The 19264-nt window shown below is 51.1% G+C and overlaps 1 protein-coding gene across 8 annotated transcripts in view; it reads right to left on the bottom strand.

The window, feature by feature from the left end:
• LOC144947763 (3',5'-cyclic-AMP phosphodiesterase 4C-like) overlaps window positions 1-19264 on the bottom strand; it is a 346365-nt gene that overhangs the window by 7429 nt on the left and 319672 nt on the right. For 7 of the 8 annotated variants that reach the window (XM_078877116.1, XM_078877123.1, XM_078877118.1 and 4 more), the window contains 9 exons: window positions 10624-10736; window positions 9528-9621; window positions 9023-9270; window positions 8151-8249; window positions 7432-7596; window positions 5290-5392; window positions 4701-4855; window positions 2151-2273; window positions 1444-1626 (listed from right to left, as the gene is read on the bottom strand). In XM_078877116.1, coding sequence (XP_078733242.1) covers window positions 1444-1626; window positions 2151-2273; window positions 4701-4855; window positions 5290-5392; window positions 7432-7596; window positions 8151-8249; window positions 9023-9270; window positions 9528-9621; window positions 10624-10736 — 1283 coding nt within the window. The remainder of the gene's footprint in view (window positions 1-1443; window positions 1627-2150; window positions 2274-4700; window positions 4856-5289; window positions 5393-7431; window positions 7597-8150; window positions 8250-9022; window positions 9271-9527; window positions 9622-10623; window positions 10737-19264) is intronic. The other variant, XM_078877117.1, reaches the window with a different exon arrangement.

Here is a 19264-nt window from a genome sequence, read left to right as displayed (position 1 = left end):
GACTACAATTTTTGTTTACCCAAGAAGGTCTCGGCGAGTCCCGGCACTTGCTACTTCACGGCCTTTTTGTTCGGGGACGATTGCGGACGGCTGACGAAGGAGGAATTGCGAGTCAACCGCGAAATCCCACGGACACGAGGGCGGCAGAGCGTGCGCACAGCCGGGGTATCGGCCCCTGGCTAGGGACCCTCACAGGTTTCACTTCTGCTTAAAGGCACCAACCCCACCTCCGCCTGGTGGATTATCGGCTGAAATTACCACTATGCCGGGCTGCCTCACTTTCAAAATGTGGCCAGTGTAAACGGCGATAAACACGGCAAATGGGGGCTCACGGATCGTCCCGATGGCCTTCCAGATGTCTAAGTGGCATTTGTTTAAACAAAGAGAAAACGTATTGGTTTTGTACCCCCATGGGGATACAGCCCCCAGTGAAGGCAGGCCGCTAGGGAGCAACATTCATATTATTGGGCTGCAGAAACGTGGCATCGCCAAACAAGTTTCTTCTATTTTGGCCAATAATTGTGGTGATTGTTAAATTACAGTAGCGCCCTACCTTAATTTTCCAAAGCAGCTCAAAGCCTTATTGTTATAATAATTAATTCTAAAATAGTGAAGTGTAGTGTGGATTGAGATGCATTGTAGGTACCAGCTTCCTCAACTCAATGGTTTGTGTTCAGTGGAAGTTCAAAGACTAAATCCCAGTTTGCAAAACCAAGTAACAATGTTAATATTGATAAATGTAAGAAATAGGCTAAGCAAATTAACAGTTTGACACTCCCACAGCCATGTGTTTATCTGCTGCACGTCGCCCACTGTTTTGACGTTTGTGACCGGGGACAAGGTGGGCATGGCCCAGTTCGATGTTTGGAAACTTCCGTGGAAAAATGGGGGGGACTCTGGTCGTTCTGTATGTGCAATTACTTTTCTTTTCCCGACGCTGCCGCCGGGCGGCAGCAGCAGGCATCGTGAGTCTCGCCCACAACCAAACACCCCCCCCCGCACACCCGTCGGCTCCGTGAAATATCGGCACTGGCGACTTGGGGGCATCATCACCAGATCCCCACAAAAGACGGGACTGGCCACGAAAGGGAGAACGTATACAGAAGGTCGTGGGTTCGATCCCGACCCTAACGCCTTCTATACATTTGTAGTTTGCGTGTTCTCTCTCTCCCCGTGGTCACGTGGATTTTATCTCCGGGTCCTCCGGTTTTTCCCTCCACATTTAGAAACACGTGTTTAGAGTATTTGGCCCGCTATACATTTCCACTTCGTTGAGCGATTATTTGTGACCAGGTCGCTTCTGATAAAGAGTTATATAGCTCAGTAGGCCTTAACTGGTAAAATAAAGATAGTTTAGTTTTAGTATAATGTCCCGCACGCCTCATCATCGTGGGCCCTCGTTGCAAATCCGTGGCCCGTGCCGCGGGCGCCGCGCTCTCCAACCTGCGACTTCTCCACGGAGGCCGAGTGGCGGTCGCACATGGGGCTGATGTCGATGCCGCGCTCGCGCTCCCGGTCGCCCTGCTGGAAGAACTCCTCCATGATGCGCTCCGTCCACTGGCGGTAAAGACCCAGGGGCTTCGTGGGGTTGCTTAGGTCGGCACAGTGAACCATATTCTGCAACACCTTGAAAGAGCGAGAGAGGGAGGGAGAGCACCGGAAAAGCCACCATAGATAGACATGTATGAGGTGTGTGTATAGGTGTATGACGAGTGTAGATGTGTATGTGGCACGTGCAGAGATGTATTTGGCACGTAGAGATGCGTATGGCGTGTGCAGACATGTATATGTGGGAGCAGTAGTGTAGTAAATAGCGCACTGCGCTATGAACCCGGCGACCCGAGTTCGATTCCAGCTCACGGCTAAACACCAGTGACAATTATCTAAACCGCTCCTGGGCCTCCCTGAGGTCGACTTAGCCTCAAATAAGTACCTGGTGCGGTGTAAATATTGCCATTGCGGAGACAACGGCGGCTGGGACTTCCACCTCTTCTGTGTGTCATGCCCGCCTTCATAGGTGCTACTTTCTAACAGCACTTGCCCCAACAGTCTGTTGAGGCAGTACGGGGGAACTTTGTCTTCGTTTGTGTATGTGGCATGTACAGAGAGGTTTACGGCAGGTGTAGACGTGTACGTGGCAGGCGCAGTACCTGTATACGGTCCGTGTAATTGTCGAGCAGCAGGACACCAGAAGACGTCACCTTCTTCGTCTCCACGGTTGTTTTGAGGTCGCCCAGAAGATTCATGTGCTTCGACATGTCCGTGGCCAGGACCTGCGTTCGCACACACGCGCAGGCGTCACGGCAACAGCAGCCGACGGTCGCCAATGGGCAACGGGCGCAGCCGAGTGGCAACTGCATCAGCTTCGGGCTCCACAATGTCAAACGCATGGGTGGCAGCGTCGCACAGTGATAATGGTCGTGCCTGGCCTGGGTTCGATTTCCTGACCCCGGGCACCTTTCTGCGTGGAGTTTGTATGATCTCCCACTATTCTACATGGGGTTCCTCCGGATTCTTCGGTTTCCTCCTCCTGTAGCAAAAAATCTACACAATGTAAGGAGTAGTGGCCAAAACATCCCAATGCTGAAACATGACACTGCCAATTTCTAAATTGGGGTGACACGTACATTGGGACAACACAATGTGAAAGGCTTTTCTGAGTAAAGAAGTGTAATAATAAAATTAAAAATGTGTTTTAAGCTGTCGTATGCTATACTCATTGATGGAAGCATTGCTCCTCGACCATTGTGAATGGGAAGGTGGTTGTCATCAGATGCACATTCACGTAATTCACAAACATCTACAGCAGAGGCCAGTCCTGATGATGCCAGGGCTATCATCTGTGGCCAAGTCCATTCAGATACAGATCCTGAGGCGCTACTGCACAAAATAAGTCATCCTTTAATTCTATATTTGCTTCATACCACACTTGATTAAATGCCTTTGCAACTCAAAGCGCCTTGCTTCACATCTCACTGCGTACATTCAAAGGGCACTCAGAGGCAGCTGTCCCTGAGCAGTACATTGTGACTCAGCACCTGGCCTGCAAGCAGGCCACACGTCTGCCAGTAGCGGGCGATGCTTGCTGATATGTACGATCCCGAATGAGTAATCTTTTTACACGCTTTTATTTAACTCACTCTGTTGTTGTCGTTGTCATATCCTCAAATCTTGTAACTCAATTTTAACCCACTTCCCAATGTGATATCGACTGCAAACTTGGTATACTTATGTCATACTGATGACAATACTATATTCTATATTAAAAAAAAAAGTTTTTTTAAACATTCATTTTTATATGTTATGTTTCGGCTTGGGTCTAATTGTCCACGCTCAACTGACGTTGGCTGTAAATCACCACGGTCCCTTACGTTATGGCAAGCTTTGCGGCCACTTCCTGGAGTCGTGGAGTTTTGCCATTACGAGTAGGGTACATTTCATTAAAGCGTGTTTACAAATTTTTTTTAATATTACTTATTAAATGTGGACCACGATGCCGATACACAGAGGCCGACTCGTTTCGCATGACGTCGGGGCACCTATAAGGTCCAGCGCAAAGCAGACGGCGCGTAGAAGTTCACGGCAAAACCCCCACAACATTCACCATCAGCCTCTGAAAGCAAGTGAAGGACGCGCTACTGGCGGGCTGTGTCTCTCCGCAAACCCGCGCTGCATCCAATGCTCGTCGCCAAAAAACAAACGTGATTGCGCGTGAGACGATCGAGCAAGCGAGCGCCGCACGATGCAGGCAGCACGACCTTGCATGGCGGCAGTGCCCCACTGGGAGCGCTCGGTATTGCTCCTCACAGCTTCCGCTAACTCCTCACACAATTACGACAGCACTCACACCCCAAGAGGGCCTGCACAGCCTATGAGGCTCGAGCCAGCGCAGGTGTTCATAGTGGGTGGTAGGATGGGGGCGGGGGTGTGTGTGTGAGAGCGGGTGACGCAGCAACTGCAGAGAGGTAAATCTTTTGAAATTAACAAGAGGGGCGTTTTTGACTGTATCATTGCGTGGGTAAGAGAGTCTGGTTATTAAAGCAATTGGGACAGATGTGACGTTCCCGCAGCATTGATTAAAGTTAATTCTTTAAACTTTATTCAGGTACGACTGCACTAACACAAGATTCCCATCATCATGAACCCCCAACTAGGCCTGAAAAAGCCTGAAGTACATCAGGTGAATCTGACACCAGATACGGATTCATGGGAACCACCGCTTACGGTTGACCTAAGCAACAACTGGAGAAGAAGTTGCACACACCGTGACTCCCAAATACAGGCAATAAATGAATTATAAAATAACCTCCTGTCTTTTAAATATAGCTGCAAGTTGCTGGTAATTTAATGGCATGATCAGGAAAGAACGTTCTAAAAATTATGTAACAAGGTTGTGTTGTCGAGGTAATGAGGAGGAGAGAGGAGGTTGTGATGGGTGGGACTCATGTGCAAGGTGGCGGAGGAGGGCAGATCGTCACCGAGACGGGATGGGGATTAGAGTGGCACCCAGAGGCCACCAAGCAGATGGCGGGAAACTGTAAAAGCAGACCTTGATGGTTGGGTGCTGGAATGTGGCAGATGGAAGAAAGCGATAGTGAGATGTGTTGGCATCAACAGCATCGGCAGTGACAAGCACATGTCACTGCCGAGCTTGGTGTAGCTGTACATGCAAGTATTGGCGAGTGTTGCGCGCGTGTCACCATGTCGATGACCATCTTGCGCAGCGTCTGCCGCTGCTTCTTGCCCAGGTTCTGGAAGATGTCGCAGTTGTCCTCCTGCAGCAGTTTGAAGCCCACGGCCAGGTGGTGGTTCTCCAGCACCGACTCGTCATTGTACATCAGCGCCAGCTCCGAGTCTGGTCGAGCAGAGGCACAAGCAGAGGCGTGCGCACATTCACATTCACGCTCGCAAATTCGTACGCACGCACACACGCAAACAAAGATCTCTCGTATATCCTGTATAGACTGTTGGGGCAAGTGCTGTTAGCAAGCACCTCTGAAGGCCGGCAACGGCACACGAGGGGGTGAGTGGCCAGCACCACGCCCGGCCACCTTTATCTCCCCAGTGGTGATGTTTACACACCGCACCAGGTACTCATTTGAGGCTGAGTCGACCTAGGGGAGGCCTAGGGCCAGTTCAGATAATCGTCACTGGTGTTGGCTGTGAGTGGGAATTAAACCCGTGTCGCCAGGTTCTTAGCGCAGCACGCTAACCGCTACATTATCGCTCCCCACACACACACAAACACACTCGCACACATACGAGTGTGCGTGGGTGAGCGCCACCCACTGGTGCTGATGAGGAACTGGTTGGAGACGCCAGGGTGGTCGACATCGTGAATGGCGCTTGCGAAGATGGCCGCCAGGATCTCAAGGTCCGTGAACACAGCCTGCTGTCGCCACCACAACGCAGCAGCGGAGCAAAACGTCACGGCGGAGACCACACCGCCCACACCGCGACTACCACACTCACCACCACTACCACACTCACGCCACTGTTGGATGTGTACCGAGTCTGATTCGTGGCCTGAGAGGAGAAAGGTCTGAGGGTGGTGCAGAAACCTTCGTGTCTGACACCGAGGCCAACGCGAGGGGCTCTGCCGGCCGGAGTGACGGGCATCTGCCGTACGCCAGCACGGGCACGAGCAGTGGTCGCAACTGCGAGCCTCGTCAGCTATTGGGCCTCCGATGCAGCACACACACTGAAGGAGCGAACTTCTCGTTGGCAGCCTCGAGACAGTGCATACAGAGGCGTGGCCAGCTGCAGACTGTTTGGATGATTGCAAGCCAAGAGCGGCGAGAGACTGAGAGACTGCTGCCTTAACATCACCTGTGCGAAGGAGGTATTGCTGCTCGCTCACGGAGGGAGCATCTTAATGGTTGCCTTATAACAGATCTCATTTAATAATAACATCACTTAATCACATCACTTAAAAAGGGGGGAGGGGGGGAGTACACTTTAGAGGGCTCATAGGTTAGCCGATTATACACCTAGACATTCATATTTTTCATTATCATATATTGGCTCGTATGGTTGCTTCGGCCCGTCGCATGTTTTTCATGTATCCTGAAGAAGAATAATGATGCAGAGTTCACGTGATTATGACACGAGTTGATGCTTTGATCTATTAAATACTCAGATTTGTCGTGTACTTAGTGTCCGAGTGGTATTTCTGTTTCATGAGTCATATTGCTTGAAGAAGCCTGTATTGCTGGACGGATCTATGAATCTGGTGACCGTTGTGGAGAAGGCCCAATAATTTATTGAAGAAAACCGCGAGACATGAGCTTACGAGAATCAATAAAATTATATATTAAGACCCTCCACATACAACACCACACACAACACCACTACCACACTCACCACCGCTACCACACTCACTGCCACAAACACCGCCACTACCAACAACAATAACTGGCATTAACTACTAAGTGGCAGTGGTGTCACCACAGCACGTGTGCCAGGCTATGCTCACTTTAAGGCCACGTGAAGTGTCGAACGCCTGCTGGCACGTGGCGAACGCCCGCTGGCAGGTCATGGGACAGACCCAGATGCCATGGGTTGACTGACTGAGATTACTGGCAGATCCACCACCTGTGCCCTCTACTGTGCCAACTTGCTACGTTTTAGCCACCCAGCACTCCCCTCGTTGTTGTGAGTGACGCTTCTCTGCCCTCCATTGTTGTTGGGAGGGCGACTGCCTCCAACTGCCCAGTAGCGTCCTTCACGAGCCTCCTCCATAGAGGCCGATCTTGACAATGCTGGTACCAGTCATTGGCAAGTCCACTCAGGGGGTTGTTTTTGCCACCCCCAAGACAAAAATCCCCCGTATAGTCTTAAGAGACAGTTGGGGCAAGTGCTGTTAGAGAGCACCTATGATGGCTGGCACGGCACACGAGGGGGTGGGTGGCCAGTACTACGCCCGACTGCCTTTGTCTCCCCAGTGGCGATGTTTGCACACCACACCAGGTACTCATTTGCAGCTGAGTCGACCTAGAGGAGGCCCAAGACCGGTTCAGATAATCGTTACTGGTGTTGGCCGTGAGCAGGAATTGAACCTGGGTCGCTGGGTTCGTAGCGCAAAGCCCTAACCGCTATACTACCGCCACGAACCGCAACACACACCGCCACCACCGTTGCTACCGCCCCCCACTAAGGTTCTCTGGTTTCCTCCCATAAGTGCATCTCACAGGCGTGGATAGGGCTGCATGTTAGGGAGAGGAGATGTCAGCGAGCAGTAAATGTGTGTGTGAGTGAATGAGTGTGTGAAGGCACGAATGGGTGAGTGGCGTGTGTGTGTGAACAAGCATGAGAGTGAGCGAGCGAGCGATCGAGCGGGTGTATGAGGGTGCGAGTGAATCTGTGAGAGGGCGAGCGGGCAAGCAAGCGGGCAAGCAAGCTGGTGAGCGCGCGTTCGTGGAGGCGTCTCACGTCGAGCGCGGGCGACGCAAGCAGCACGTGCGTGGACTGCGCCACGTCGGCGGCGTGCAGGCTGTTGTGGTAGGCCACGCCGGCATGGTAGTGGTCCTCCAGCGTCATCATGTACGTGACGAACGTGTCCGCCGGGATCTGGAACGTCTTGAGCAGCTCTCGCTCCTGCAAACATCGCAACTCCGATTAGCACGGTTGGCTACGTACGGTGTGAAAAAAGTTCACCATACACACATACACTGGGCTCATAAAAACCCACTCACTGCCTCCCGCAGGAACCCCACCGCATCGCAAGAGAGCATCTCGCCTTCTGGGGCATCGCCAACCCCGCCGCTGGGCCCAGGGCGTGCACAGGGCCGGCGCCAGGGAGCTGCTGCTGCTGCTGGGTGGGCCCTGCAGCACCGAACGTCCCTTTGGCACCACCCAGGTTCCCTCTGCTCCTTAGCGGTGCGATCCACTGCTGTGGTGGCTCCCCACACAACGGCTCGACTGCCCCACCCCCTCCCTTACATCCTTGCCCGCCAATCTGAGAGGAACCGGGCCTTTCCATGCACCACCTGGGTGGGAAGGTCCCTCAACAACGTTGAGATAAGGTCTACGGTGTGACCCGCGGCTTCGGTCCGGACAGGACATGGTTCCGTTGTCTGTAAAGGCGACCACGTTGGACGGTGCCTGGACGTTGGCAGCAGCGCTGCAATGTGACGAGCGTGTGCACACACCTGGAAAATGGTGTACATGAGCACGGTGAGTGGCCGGTTGTTGGACAGCTCGGCGATGCGGAAGATGTTGATGCCCCATTTGTTGATGTCCTCCAGCTCCTGAGAAAGCGCATCACGGAATGGAATCAACATCATCATCATCATCGCCGCCAAATCCACGCCAAATCCACCATTGCAACAGCAGCAGCGCAGAGCCACCGTTTACCACAAAGTGGCGGTGACCTCGCCCCGACACCTGTACCAGGCAATGTGGGTAATGACACCATGTAGTGTGTTGGAGGCTTACAGGGAGGAGGCCATGAGACAACCCCAGTATTGTGGGTTAACAGAGTAGGGAGGAGACTTCTCCCCCACTTTGTCACCTCGCTGGTGTGAGCATCGATGCTCTTGCCTCCTGTTGTGCCAGAGGGCAGCAGCTGCCCAGACACCAAATTCACGGCCTCCTTCATGAGGGCTGACACCGACGAGGACGCTACTGCTACCAACTGTTGCTCGGCAAGACCTCCCACCTCCCGTTCCACATCTGGTCATCTCCCCTCTAGCCTGCACCGCAACTCTTGAACCACCTCCATCCGGCCACTGGGTAAGTTAAGGCATGCAGCGACTGGGCACGCAGGTTATGTGACCCAGCCAGCGCATGTGTACCTGCCAGAGTAGTTCACTAGTGAGGGTTTGTACAGATGATGGGTTGTGTGCGTGGTGGCGATGGTGAGAACGGCCGTGTGGGTGGTGGCAGTGGTGGTGGTAGTAATGGCCGTGAGCATAGTGGTGGTGGTGGTGCGGACGGCCGTGTGGGTGGCGGTGAGAACAGTGACAGTGGCGGTGGTGGCGAGGGCGGCCGTGTGGGTGGCGGGGGTCGAGACGGGGCTCACCTTGGCGAGCAGCTCCTCGTGCTGGGTGGGCACCCCGTAACGCGGGATGCTCGCCCTCTGCAGCAGCGCAGCGCCGTGCAGCAAGCGCTGCACCCCGCTGATGTGCGACACTCCGGCCGCGAGCTGCGACGGCACGGCGGGGGCCGCCCCCCCCACCATCGCCACGCCGCCCCCCGACGCGAGGGGGCGCCGCTGGCGCTCCTTCTCCTTGTGACCGGCTGAGGGCACCTCCATGTCGTGCTGCTTGTCTGCAAGAAGCGGCGGCATGGCGCGTCACGGAGAGAACTCCCCCCCCCCCACGCTCGTGCGTGCACACACCGGAGTAGCCCCAACTTGCACGCCAATGGCGAAGATCCCCTGTATAGCCTGCGACAGACTGTTGAGGCAAGTGCTAATCACGCGAGGGGGTGGGTGGGGGTTCGTGTGGGGGCCCGTGGGGGGACCCGTGGGGGGGCCCGTGGGGGGGGCCTGTGTGGGGGCCCGTGCAAGGCGCTGGGCGGCGTACCCATAAAGGTGCTGGATATGAACTCGGAGACCTGGTTCCCCGAGCGACTCATCTCCGACAGGTGACTCAGCTCTCGGTTCAGCATTCGCTTGAACTGCAAAGACAAAGACAAAGATCCCCTGTATAGCCTTAACAGACTGTAGGGGCAAATGCTGTTAGCGAGCACCTATAAAGGCCGGAACGGTACACGAGGAGGGGGGGGGGGTGGCTAGCACGACACCCGACCGCCTTTGTCTCCCTAGTGGCAATGTTTACACACCGCACCAGGTACTGATTTGAGGCTGAGTCGACCTAGGGGAGGTTAAACTAAATAATTCTGAAGCTCACCTCACTGGGCAGCTGTGACCGAGCTCTCCCCACACCCACACACGGCTGTCAAAAAGGCGGTGGAAACGTGGGTGCTGGCGCTGCTCACGGGCACCAGCGCCATGCAGAGCAGCCGTGGTCTCCAAGCCACTCCACTCGTTTGTAGCCGAGTTCACCTCAATGCTTCAGTGCCAATTTTCACCGCGTACAAAGACCTCTCCCCGTGTAGCCTTAACAGACTGTTGGGGCAAGCGCTGCTAGCGAGCACCTGTGAAGACCAGCACACGAGGGGGCGGGTGGCCAGCACTACGCCTGGCCGGCTTTGTTCCCCTTGTGGTGATGTTTACACACCGCACCAGGTACTCATTTGAGGTTGAGTCGACTTAGGGGAGGCCCAGAATCGGCTCTTATATAATCGTCACTGGTGTTACCCTTGAGCGGGAATCGAACCCAGGTCGCCAGGTTCGTAGCACAGTGTGCTAACCTATCTGCCACCGCTCCCCACATATACGCGAGCGCGCACACACACACACACGCACGCACTGCACGAGTCCTCTCTCACAGACACGGGCGCCCACGCCGATGGTTGCCGTGTTGATGGAGCTGGTATATTGACGGTTCATCTCGTGCCGGTGCCGATGGCTCTGGTCATGTTAACTGTATCAATGTTGATGTTGCTTCTGGCAGTGATGTTGCTGGCTATGATGCTAGGGGTGATGATGCTGCTGCTAGTGGTAATGCAGGAACTCTGGTGCTGCTGCTTCCCGGCAGTGCTGGGTTCGGAGGGCACCTTGTTGGAGGCCATCTCGCTGACAGAGCGGTGCGTCTGCACGGCCTCCAGCTGGTCCAGGCACCAGTCGAGCTCCTCCATCGTCTCCAACGCCAGCTTCTGGTAGCCCTCATCTGTAGGGGCATCGCACAACACGCAGGCCAGTCACGCGCACGCCCTCACGACGCCGGGGCCTGCAGGAGCCGCAGGCGAGCGACGCGGGAGGTTTGTGACTTGATGAACGCTCATAATCTGGGGGAAAGATTCCATTCAAGAACCCATGATTTTAAGGTCACGTGAAAGGGAGGGAGCCCCTCTTGCTGAGCGCGTTCTAGTCGAATCACGAGTACGGTACGAGCCGAGCGGCGGTGGCGGTGTCTATGCTGCACGTGGCCTGGGATCCAACGGCGTGGAGGCAGCAGTGCAGGTTTTGGTGGATCACCGCACAGATGTTGTGAAACTCCCTTCCCGTGGGTGTGGAGGAACCGTACCTTGGCTTGCCAGGAGAAGGCAGTACAGAAAAGTGCAGCTTAATCTCCATCTCTCCCCTGTGTACGGAATACAGTGTTGCCCCCTCGCATGTGTGACTTTTCTCCAGGTGCCCCCGTTTCCTCCTACATGTATAAACACTCATTAATTCCCCGTCTCTACTGGACATCCGTGAAAAAGAGCTTCATAGCTCATCAGATTCCACCAGTATAAATACATATTCTAATTCTGATGAGTCATTCTCTCTCGTTGAGAGCGAGTAAATACTGTGCGGCAACGGCACGTTACAAGTCGGCATGATTATTATTGTTTGACGTTCGTGTGGTGCAGGGCTGTCACGAAGGCGCTACGTTGAACAGTCTGCAGTGGTTTCGCAGTCGGGGGAGACAATTGCGCTGCGCTTCCCAATCGAGAAATTTGCAGGTAAACATGAGCGATTGGTGATATTACACGTGGGCTCAGTTTCACAGCCAGACTGGGAGCTCACAAAGGATATGGATACCTCTCGCCTGCCTGCGTTGATCAAGCAGGAGGTGAGAGACTGCTGGCATCCTCTAACTCAAATCCAGTTGGAATTGTGAATGGGATTCATTGACAGACGCTGCTGCTGTACGACGTGTCATGCCTCAGGGCCAGCCGGCTGGCAAGTGCAGAGGTAACGCAAATGGCTCACTTGGGATCAGACAAACAGCAGAAACATCACCCCCCCACCCCGCCCTCACAAACTTGGCAGGACAAACCCAGTGAGGCTTTCCTAGGCAAATAAGCAGAATAATAAAAATATTCGGCATAAAAATGAATTGCGGAGTGAGTGCATTTGGGGCCAATACTATTTTGGTTTAACACGTAGGCTTTCGCGACCAATATCATCCATAACAGGTTTTTTGGGTTAGATTGCGTACATATATAAATGTGGTGGTGGGTCTAACCCAAAAAAAAAATCTCTATTATGAATACTATTTTCCAACAGAAGGGGACAACAGTAGGCCAGGCACTGATGGCTGAGGGCCATCATTAGAAATGGAGGGGCAATCTGATAAGTTGTTTCCAAATTATCAGAATTACATTTGTTTACCCTAGAAAATTTTGCCGAGTCTTGAGCGTCTTCGTTAGCAGGGTTCGTGCAAGTTTTCGCAGAAGGGGCCGATGATGATGCTGTTGCTGCTGCAGGGTGTCATCCCAGGACATTTTTCAGCATAGGGAAGTTTGGCCTTGGGTAGTTAGTGTTATTTCCTAATTGCTTATACCTCAAAAGGACAGAAAATGGCTATTATTCCCCACAAACTTTGCTTTTGTGACCAGGACAGTAATATTTAGAAACTTACCTATTTTCCAGAACATTCCAAATCGATTCAGTGCTGAGTAAACTTGGAGTAACTTCGAGAACATTCTAAAACTTTCCAGTAATATAAATTGTAGTATAAATACAGGGGCCTTAAGCCCACCAGTTCAGTTTAGTTCCAGCTGCCTATGTGGATTCATATCTGCATTTTTTTGAGATGTCATCAAGAGGCTGCAAGCATCCGGCAGACGCATTTTGCGATGTCTGCGGTCAATTTATCAAGACAAGAGTACTCTGAGGAAGCATCTGCTAAGATGTGTGAGGCCTACAAGGCTATTTTCGGCATGCCTGTCGGGGATCAAGACAACCCCTGGGCACCTTATTTAACCTGCGAACAATGCAAAAAAGACTCTGGAAGGTAAGATGGACAATTGTTGCTCGGAATTTTATGTTATAAAATTTGTTAAAATGTTTAAAATCGTAAAAGTATTTAAGTTTAAAATGTTTTACTATTTTCAATGTTATTGAAAACATATATATGAAAAATGTTGCAAGAATCTCTTACACATTAGTCATGGGTGAAATAAATGTATTTTTGTAGGATGGTAAAGAGGGGAAAAGAGAGCCATGAAGTTCGCTATCCCAAGAATTTGGTGGGAACCCACGGACCACTCAAACAACTGCTACATCTGCATGGTGGACCCTTCCAAACGTCAGACTGGCAAGAATGCACCTGCTATCACGTATCCGGACCTTCCTTCATCCATCACCCCAGTGCCACACTGCCATGAGCTCCCCGTACCCACTCCTCCGGAGAGAGAGCAGCCGTCTTGAGAAGAAAGCAGCAAGTCAGAGAGCGAGGAAGACGTAAATCCAGGTAACATTTTCAGAGGTGGAGCTGAGGAGAGAAACCCATACTACCCCAACCAAAAAGACCTTGATCAGAGATCTTGGTCTCACCAAGTCCAATGCCGAGCTTTTGACATTTAGGCTAAAGCAGTGGAACTTGTTGGATGCAGGTGTGCAAGTCGCAGATTGGAGGAAGCTTCACCAACCTTTTTCCAGCTTCTTCACCCGTAAAGATGGGCTCTGCTTCTGCCACAATGTGACCAGTCTGTTCAAGGCAATCGGAATCGCCTGTAACCAGAATGAGTGGCAGCTCAGCAGCCTCAAAGCCGTGCTGCTCCATAATGGTAACAAGTACCCGTCTCTTCCCCTGGCTCACTCGGTGCACCTCAAAGAGGATTACAACAGCATCAAGACCTTGCTGGACGCCTTGAAGTATGATGAGTACGGCTGGGAGGTCATCGGAGACTTCAAAATGGTGGCATTCCTGATGGGTCTCCAAAGCGGTTTTACCAAGGTACCCTCCTATCTTTGCCTTTGGGACAGCAGGGACATCAAGGCGCACTACCACAGGTGGGATTGACCACGTCGGACTGAGTTCTCTGTGGGGAGGAACAACGTCAAGTGAGAGCCACTGGTGGACCCCCGGAAGGTGCTGATGCCACCACTGCACATCAAATTGGGCCTTATGAAACAATTTGTCAGAGCTGTAGATAAGGAGTCGGCAGTCTTCAAGTACCTTCAAGACTTCTTCCCTAAGCTGTCTGAGGCAAAGGTCAAAGCCGGTGTCTTCGTCGGATCACAGATAAAGAAGATCCTGGAGTGCAATGAATTCCCCAAGAAGCTCACTAGTAAGGAGAAAGCGGCTTGGAACAGCTTTGTCGCAATGGTTCGGGGCTTCCTGGGCAATCACAAGGTCGAAAACTATGTCGAGCTGGTTGAGACTGGTGAAAAACTACGGCACAATGGGCTGTAGGATGTCCCTCAAAGTCCATATCCTTGATGCTCATCTTAATAAATTCAAAGTCAACATGGGAGCGTACTCGGAGGAGCAAGGCGAGCGTTTCCACCAGGATATACTGGACTTTGAATGCCACTACCAAGGACAGTATAACGATAACATGATGGGAGACTACATTTGGGGGTTGATTCGTGAAAGTTATTTACAGTATAATCGTCTCAAAAAACTTCTAAATCTTTTGTAGTCATTTTTGTATTACTTTAGTATAAATACATGTTAATTTTGATTCATATGTTTTTTTTCTTACTTTATTTGAACGAAAGACACAAATTCGCCAATTTTTTCATTCAAAATAGGTATATTTCAAAATATCACTGTCCTGGTCACAAAACAAAGTTTGAGAGGAATAATAGCCATTTTCTATACTTTTTAGGCATAAGCAATTACAAAATAACACTTACTACCCAGGGACAAAAATTGTGTTACATAGTGTTATCTAAGCTATGGGAGGAAACCGGAGATACTGGGAGGAAACCCATGCAGAACAGGAGGACAAAAAGGTCCCATCGATGGAACTGCTCAACCAGAGCTATTAATACTTTGACACTAGCATTGTCTTTGGGCTGTTCGCCTTTTGTCGTTCTCAGGTCTACTAGCACTGATGGTGAGACAAGGCCATGAAGAAGGCTGTCTCTGGTGTAGGCCAAAGGCAATGCACACATTATTTTCAGAGCATGTTTGTTTGCATGTTTTCCCACAAGTGTGCGTGGTTTATGCAGACTGGATGCCTATTTGGTGTTTGAACATCTTAACACAACTCCAGAAGGGGTAAAAGCCTATTCTTATTTTCCTCATCAGAAAACACAAACTCCACACAGAAGGGTGCCTGAACCAGGAATCGAACCCAGCAACTTCTTACTACGAGACGTGAGTGTCACAACCACTGCGGTGCTGCCCTGATTGGCCAATGGCCGTTTGTCTCTCGCGAGCCACGGGTGACGGTTGGTCTAGGCCAGCGGTCAGGAACCTATGGCTCGCGAGCCATATATGGCTCTTCCGGTGACGGCATATGGCTCCCAGACAATTTTGAGTTGCAAAAAATAATAAGTAAAAAAAAATCAGTTTGGAACTGATTTTAAAATACTTGTGATATTGCTTAATAATCTTGTGTCATTTTTAAGTTAACAGAAATTAGTTTTGAAGATAAATTTCACGGGTCACGGGTCCCGTGATCCGTGACCCGTGGGTCGGGTCGGGAAACAATGGCTCGCGAGCATGTCACGGGTCATTGTAAAGGTGAAGAAATCCATTTGATCAGATAGCCAACTAGTTTATCCGCTTCAACCCTTGTAACGGAAAAGATGGCGAAAAGAAAAAAAGACGATGATTACCATGCATTCCAGGCTGCGTGGACAGAGGAATTTGCATTTGTGGAGAGCAGGATCTGCGGTATGTCTAATATGCAATGATAAAATTGCATCGATGAAACGGTCAAATATAAAGTGGCACTTCGATACGCACCATGCTTCATTTGCATCGAAATATCCAGTGGGGGACAGCAGGAAAAAGGCATGCGAAGAGCTACAGCGGAGAGTGCAGACGAGTCAGCAGCAACTACGTGTGTGGACCAAGCAAGGTGACGGGAATTCCGATACTAGCTTTGCGGGTGCTTTGGCAATAGTAAGGAATGGAAAGCCATTCACAGATGGCGAGTATGCCAAAACATTCATGCTTGATGTGGCCAATGAACTGTTTGATGACTTCCCAAATAAAGACAAGATAATCAAACGAATAAAAGACATGCCTCTGTCAGCAAGAACTGTTCACGATCGTAGCATCATGATGGCAAATCAAGTCGAGGAAACACAAATTAAGGACATAAACGCCGGGACATACTTTTCTCTCGCGTTAGATGAGTCAACAGACGTTAGCCATCTATCTCAGTTCAGTATAATTGCCAGGTATGCTGCAGGTGACACACTGCGTGAGGAAAGCTTGGCTGTTTTGCCAATGAAAGGGACAAGAGGAGAGGATTTATTCACGTCTTTCATGGAGTTTGCTAAAGAAAAAAAACTACCGATGAATAAACTTATTTCTGTCTGTACTGATGGTGCACCCTGTATGTTGGGGAAGAACAAAGGATTTGTAGCGCTTCTCCGTGAACATGAAAAGAGAGCCATCCTAAGTTTTCATTGCATCCTGCACCAGGAGGCGCTTTGCGCTCAGACGTGTGGCCAGGAGCTTGGTGAGGTGATGTCGCTGGTCATTCGAGTGGTTAACTTTATTGTTGCCCGAGCTTTAAATGATCGCCAGTTTAAAGCTCTGTTAGAAGAAGTTGGGAATCATTATCCCGGTCTGCTTTTACACAGCAACGTGCGTTGGTTGTCAAGGGGGAAGGTGCTCAGCCGTTTTGCAGCTTGCCTGAGTGAAATCCGGACTTTTCTTGAAATGAAAGGCGTCAAGCATCCTGAACTAGACAACACTGACTGGCTCCTGCAGATTCACTATCTCGTGGACATAACTGGCCATCTGAACCAGCTCAATGTGAAAATGCAAGGTATTGGAAATACAATCTCATCCCTTCAACAAGCAGTGTTTGCATTTGAAAGCAAGCTGGAAGTCTTTCTCAGGGACATTGAAACAGGTCGTCTTCTGCACTTTGAAAGACTGCGACAAATTATAGATGCATGCTTAGCAAGTGACTCCACTCAACATCTGGATCTCCAGCAGCTAGCTGGCTTTACGTCCAATCTCCTGCAGTCATTCAAAGCACGTTTTGGGGAATTTCGTGCGCGCACTGGTCTTTTCAAGTTCATCACTCATCCACATGAGTGTGCAGTGGACAAAGTCGACCTGACATGCATCCCCGGGGTCTCTATCGGAGACTTTGAGCTGGAAGTTGCTGACCTGAAGGCATCAGACATGTGGATGAGTAAGTTCAAGTCACTTAATCGAGAGTTGGAAAGTCTTGCGCGACAGCGAGCAGAGCTGGCGAGGGAACACAAGTGGACAGAAATGAAAAATCTTCAACCTGAAGACCAGCTGATTCTTAAAACTTGGAACGAGCTTCCTGTGACATACCACACAATGCAGCGTGTGAGTATTGCCGTATTGACCATGTTTGGCTCTACATATGCATGTGAGCAGTCATTCTCGCATATGAGGAACATTAAGACCAACCTACGCTCACGTTTAACTGATGGAAGCCTCAACGCCTGCATGAAGCTCAACCTCACCACGTATGAACCAGACTACAAGGCCATCAGCAAAACCATGCAGCACCAGAAGTCGCATTAAAAGTAAGACATATTTAATTTATTATACGTAAAAAATACTATATGGCTCTCAATGAAATATATTTAGAAATATTTGGCTTTTATGGCTCTCCCAGTCAAAAAGGTACCCGACCCCTGGTCTAGGCTCTGGACCAACACAAACCCCCTGTGCGTGTACTGTATACCCTGTCCGACTAATGTATGAGAATGTGTATACAGTGCCAGATACAGTTATGAGTTCTCGCTTAACGCATTCTCGCTATAAAAACGTGGTTATTCTCTCAGGGAACGCTTTTCGCACAAGACGGAACGGCTAAGCAGAATGGGAATTCTGGGTATACGCACGTAATGATACGGAACTTAGAGTTGGCAAAGGTGACCAAAAGTAAACATGGGGAAAAGATTGCACACTAACCTCACTTTCTTAAACGCGCGGTTTTAGGATGTGAAGAGTTTAACCAATCGACCCGAGCACACGGTCACGGAGTGTTTACGTTCATTCGCAGCGAATTAACCGCGTGGTTCCCGTCGATTTCCACAAGAAGCTGGCGTGGACGCTCAGCGAGAGAATCGGCAGCACGGGTTAAACGGCCTCAACTTTACCAACCCCAAGCACACTCCTGCAAAGCAAGTGTGACGAAGCTGGTTGTGAGTGCCCGCTCAATCATTCGCTTTGGTTGTGAGACCCGCTAAATCATTCGCTCAATCACACAAGTCAATATAGACAACGAACAAAGACTCCCCCCACCTTTATAGCCTGAACAGACTGTTTGGGGCAAGTGCTGTTAGCGAGCACCTATGAAGACCGGCACGGCACACGAGGGGGGTGGGTGACCAGCACCACACCTGGCCGCCTTTGCCTCCCACGGAAGACGCACAAGCGTGCCGCCACACATGCCCCAGCGCACCTTCAGCATGAATGCAACTGCTACAATTCTCAGGTAAAAAAAATCCCCAAACATCAATCATCCCCCTTCTGGTGGCCCTGCTGGTTCCGGTACTCGCAGCGTGAAGTAAGATCCTCGCCTTCACGCTCCCACGCTTGGTGCTCGACTCTCGTTGTGCCAACGCTTGGGCAGCCCTGGCGATTTGGTCTCCCCTGACCCTGTGGCTGCCAATGCAGGGAAGGCCTCCCCCTGTGCGCGGCCACACCACCAACTGTGCTGGACACCTTGAGCAGTAGGACTCAACTAGTCTACAATGCGCGCACGTTTGTTAAACTTCCTAAGTGCCCCCCACAGGCTTTACTTCTCTCGTGCTCGGACCAAGAGGCCAATTCCACCGATGCCACAAAGCCTCGCAAAGTTCAAAGCTAATATCAAACGTACTTTTTTGAGACCCGCGTTACGGGGTGTTACTGCGCTGGCATTGGTGCGTGCAAACACAAATAACACCTCGACTCGTTTCTCAAGAGCACTTCCCGAAAAGGAGAATGCACAGATAACGGGTCGACGTTGTGCTTGAATCTTTTTTTCAATCTGCTCGACCTGCTAGAAACACCCTCCTGCAGTGCACACAGTCTCTCCCCAAAGACGTTACTACTTAACCGGGCATTCAGACCCCCTACAAGCTTTTCTCTCCTTCCCTTTCCTGCTGCCTCCCTCCCGTCTGCCTTCCCTTGTCTGTTTCTGTGCTCCGAGACCCCCGCTGCGGTATGAGTGCACTCCGCACGCACGCACTACGGCAGCGGCGTCGGTGTTTTTGTTGTACCGGACCGCCAGTAAGGACCCTGGGAGTTTAACCCGGAATCTCCTTAGTGGCGCCATCTCGTTGCCCCAAGAGGACACTTAGCTCCAGCATGCAGGACGC

This window comes from Lampetra fluviatilis, chromosome 46, assembly GCF_964198595.1.
Source record: "Lampetra fluviatilis chromosome 46, kcLamFluv1.1, whole genome shotgun sequence".
In the NCBI taxonomy this organism is placed as follows: domain Eukaryota; kingdom Metazoa; phylum Chordata; class Hyperoartia; order Petromyzontiformes; family Petromyzontidae; genus Lampetra; species Lampetra fluviatilis.
This window is presented reverse-complemented; position numbering and strand designations above follow the sequence as displayed.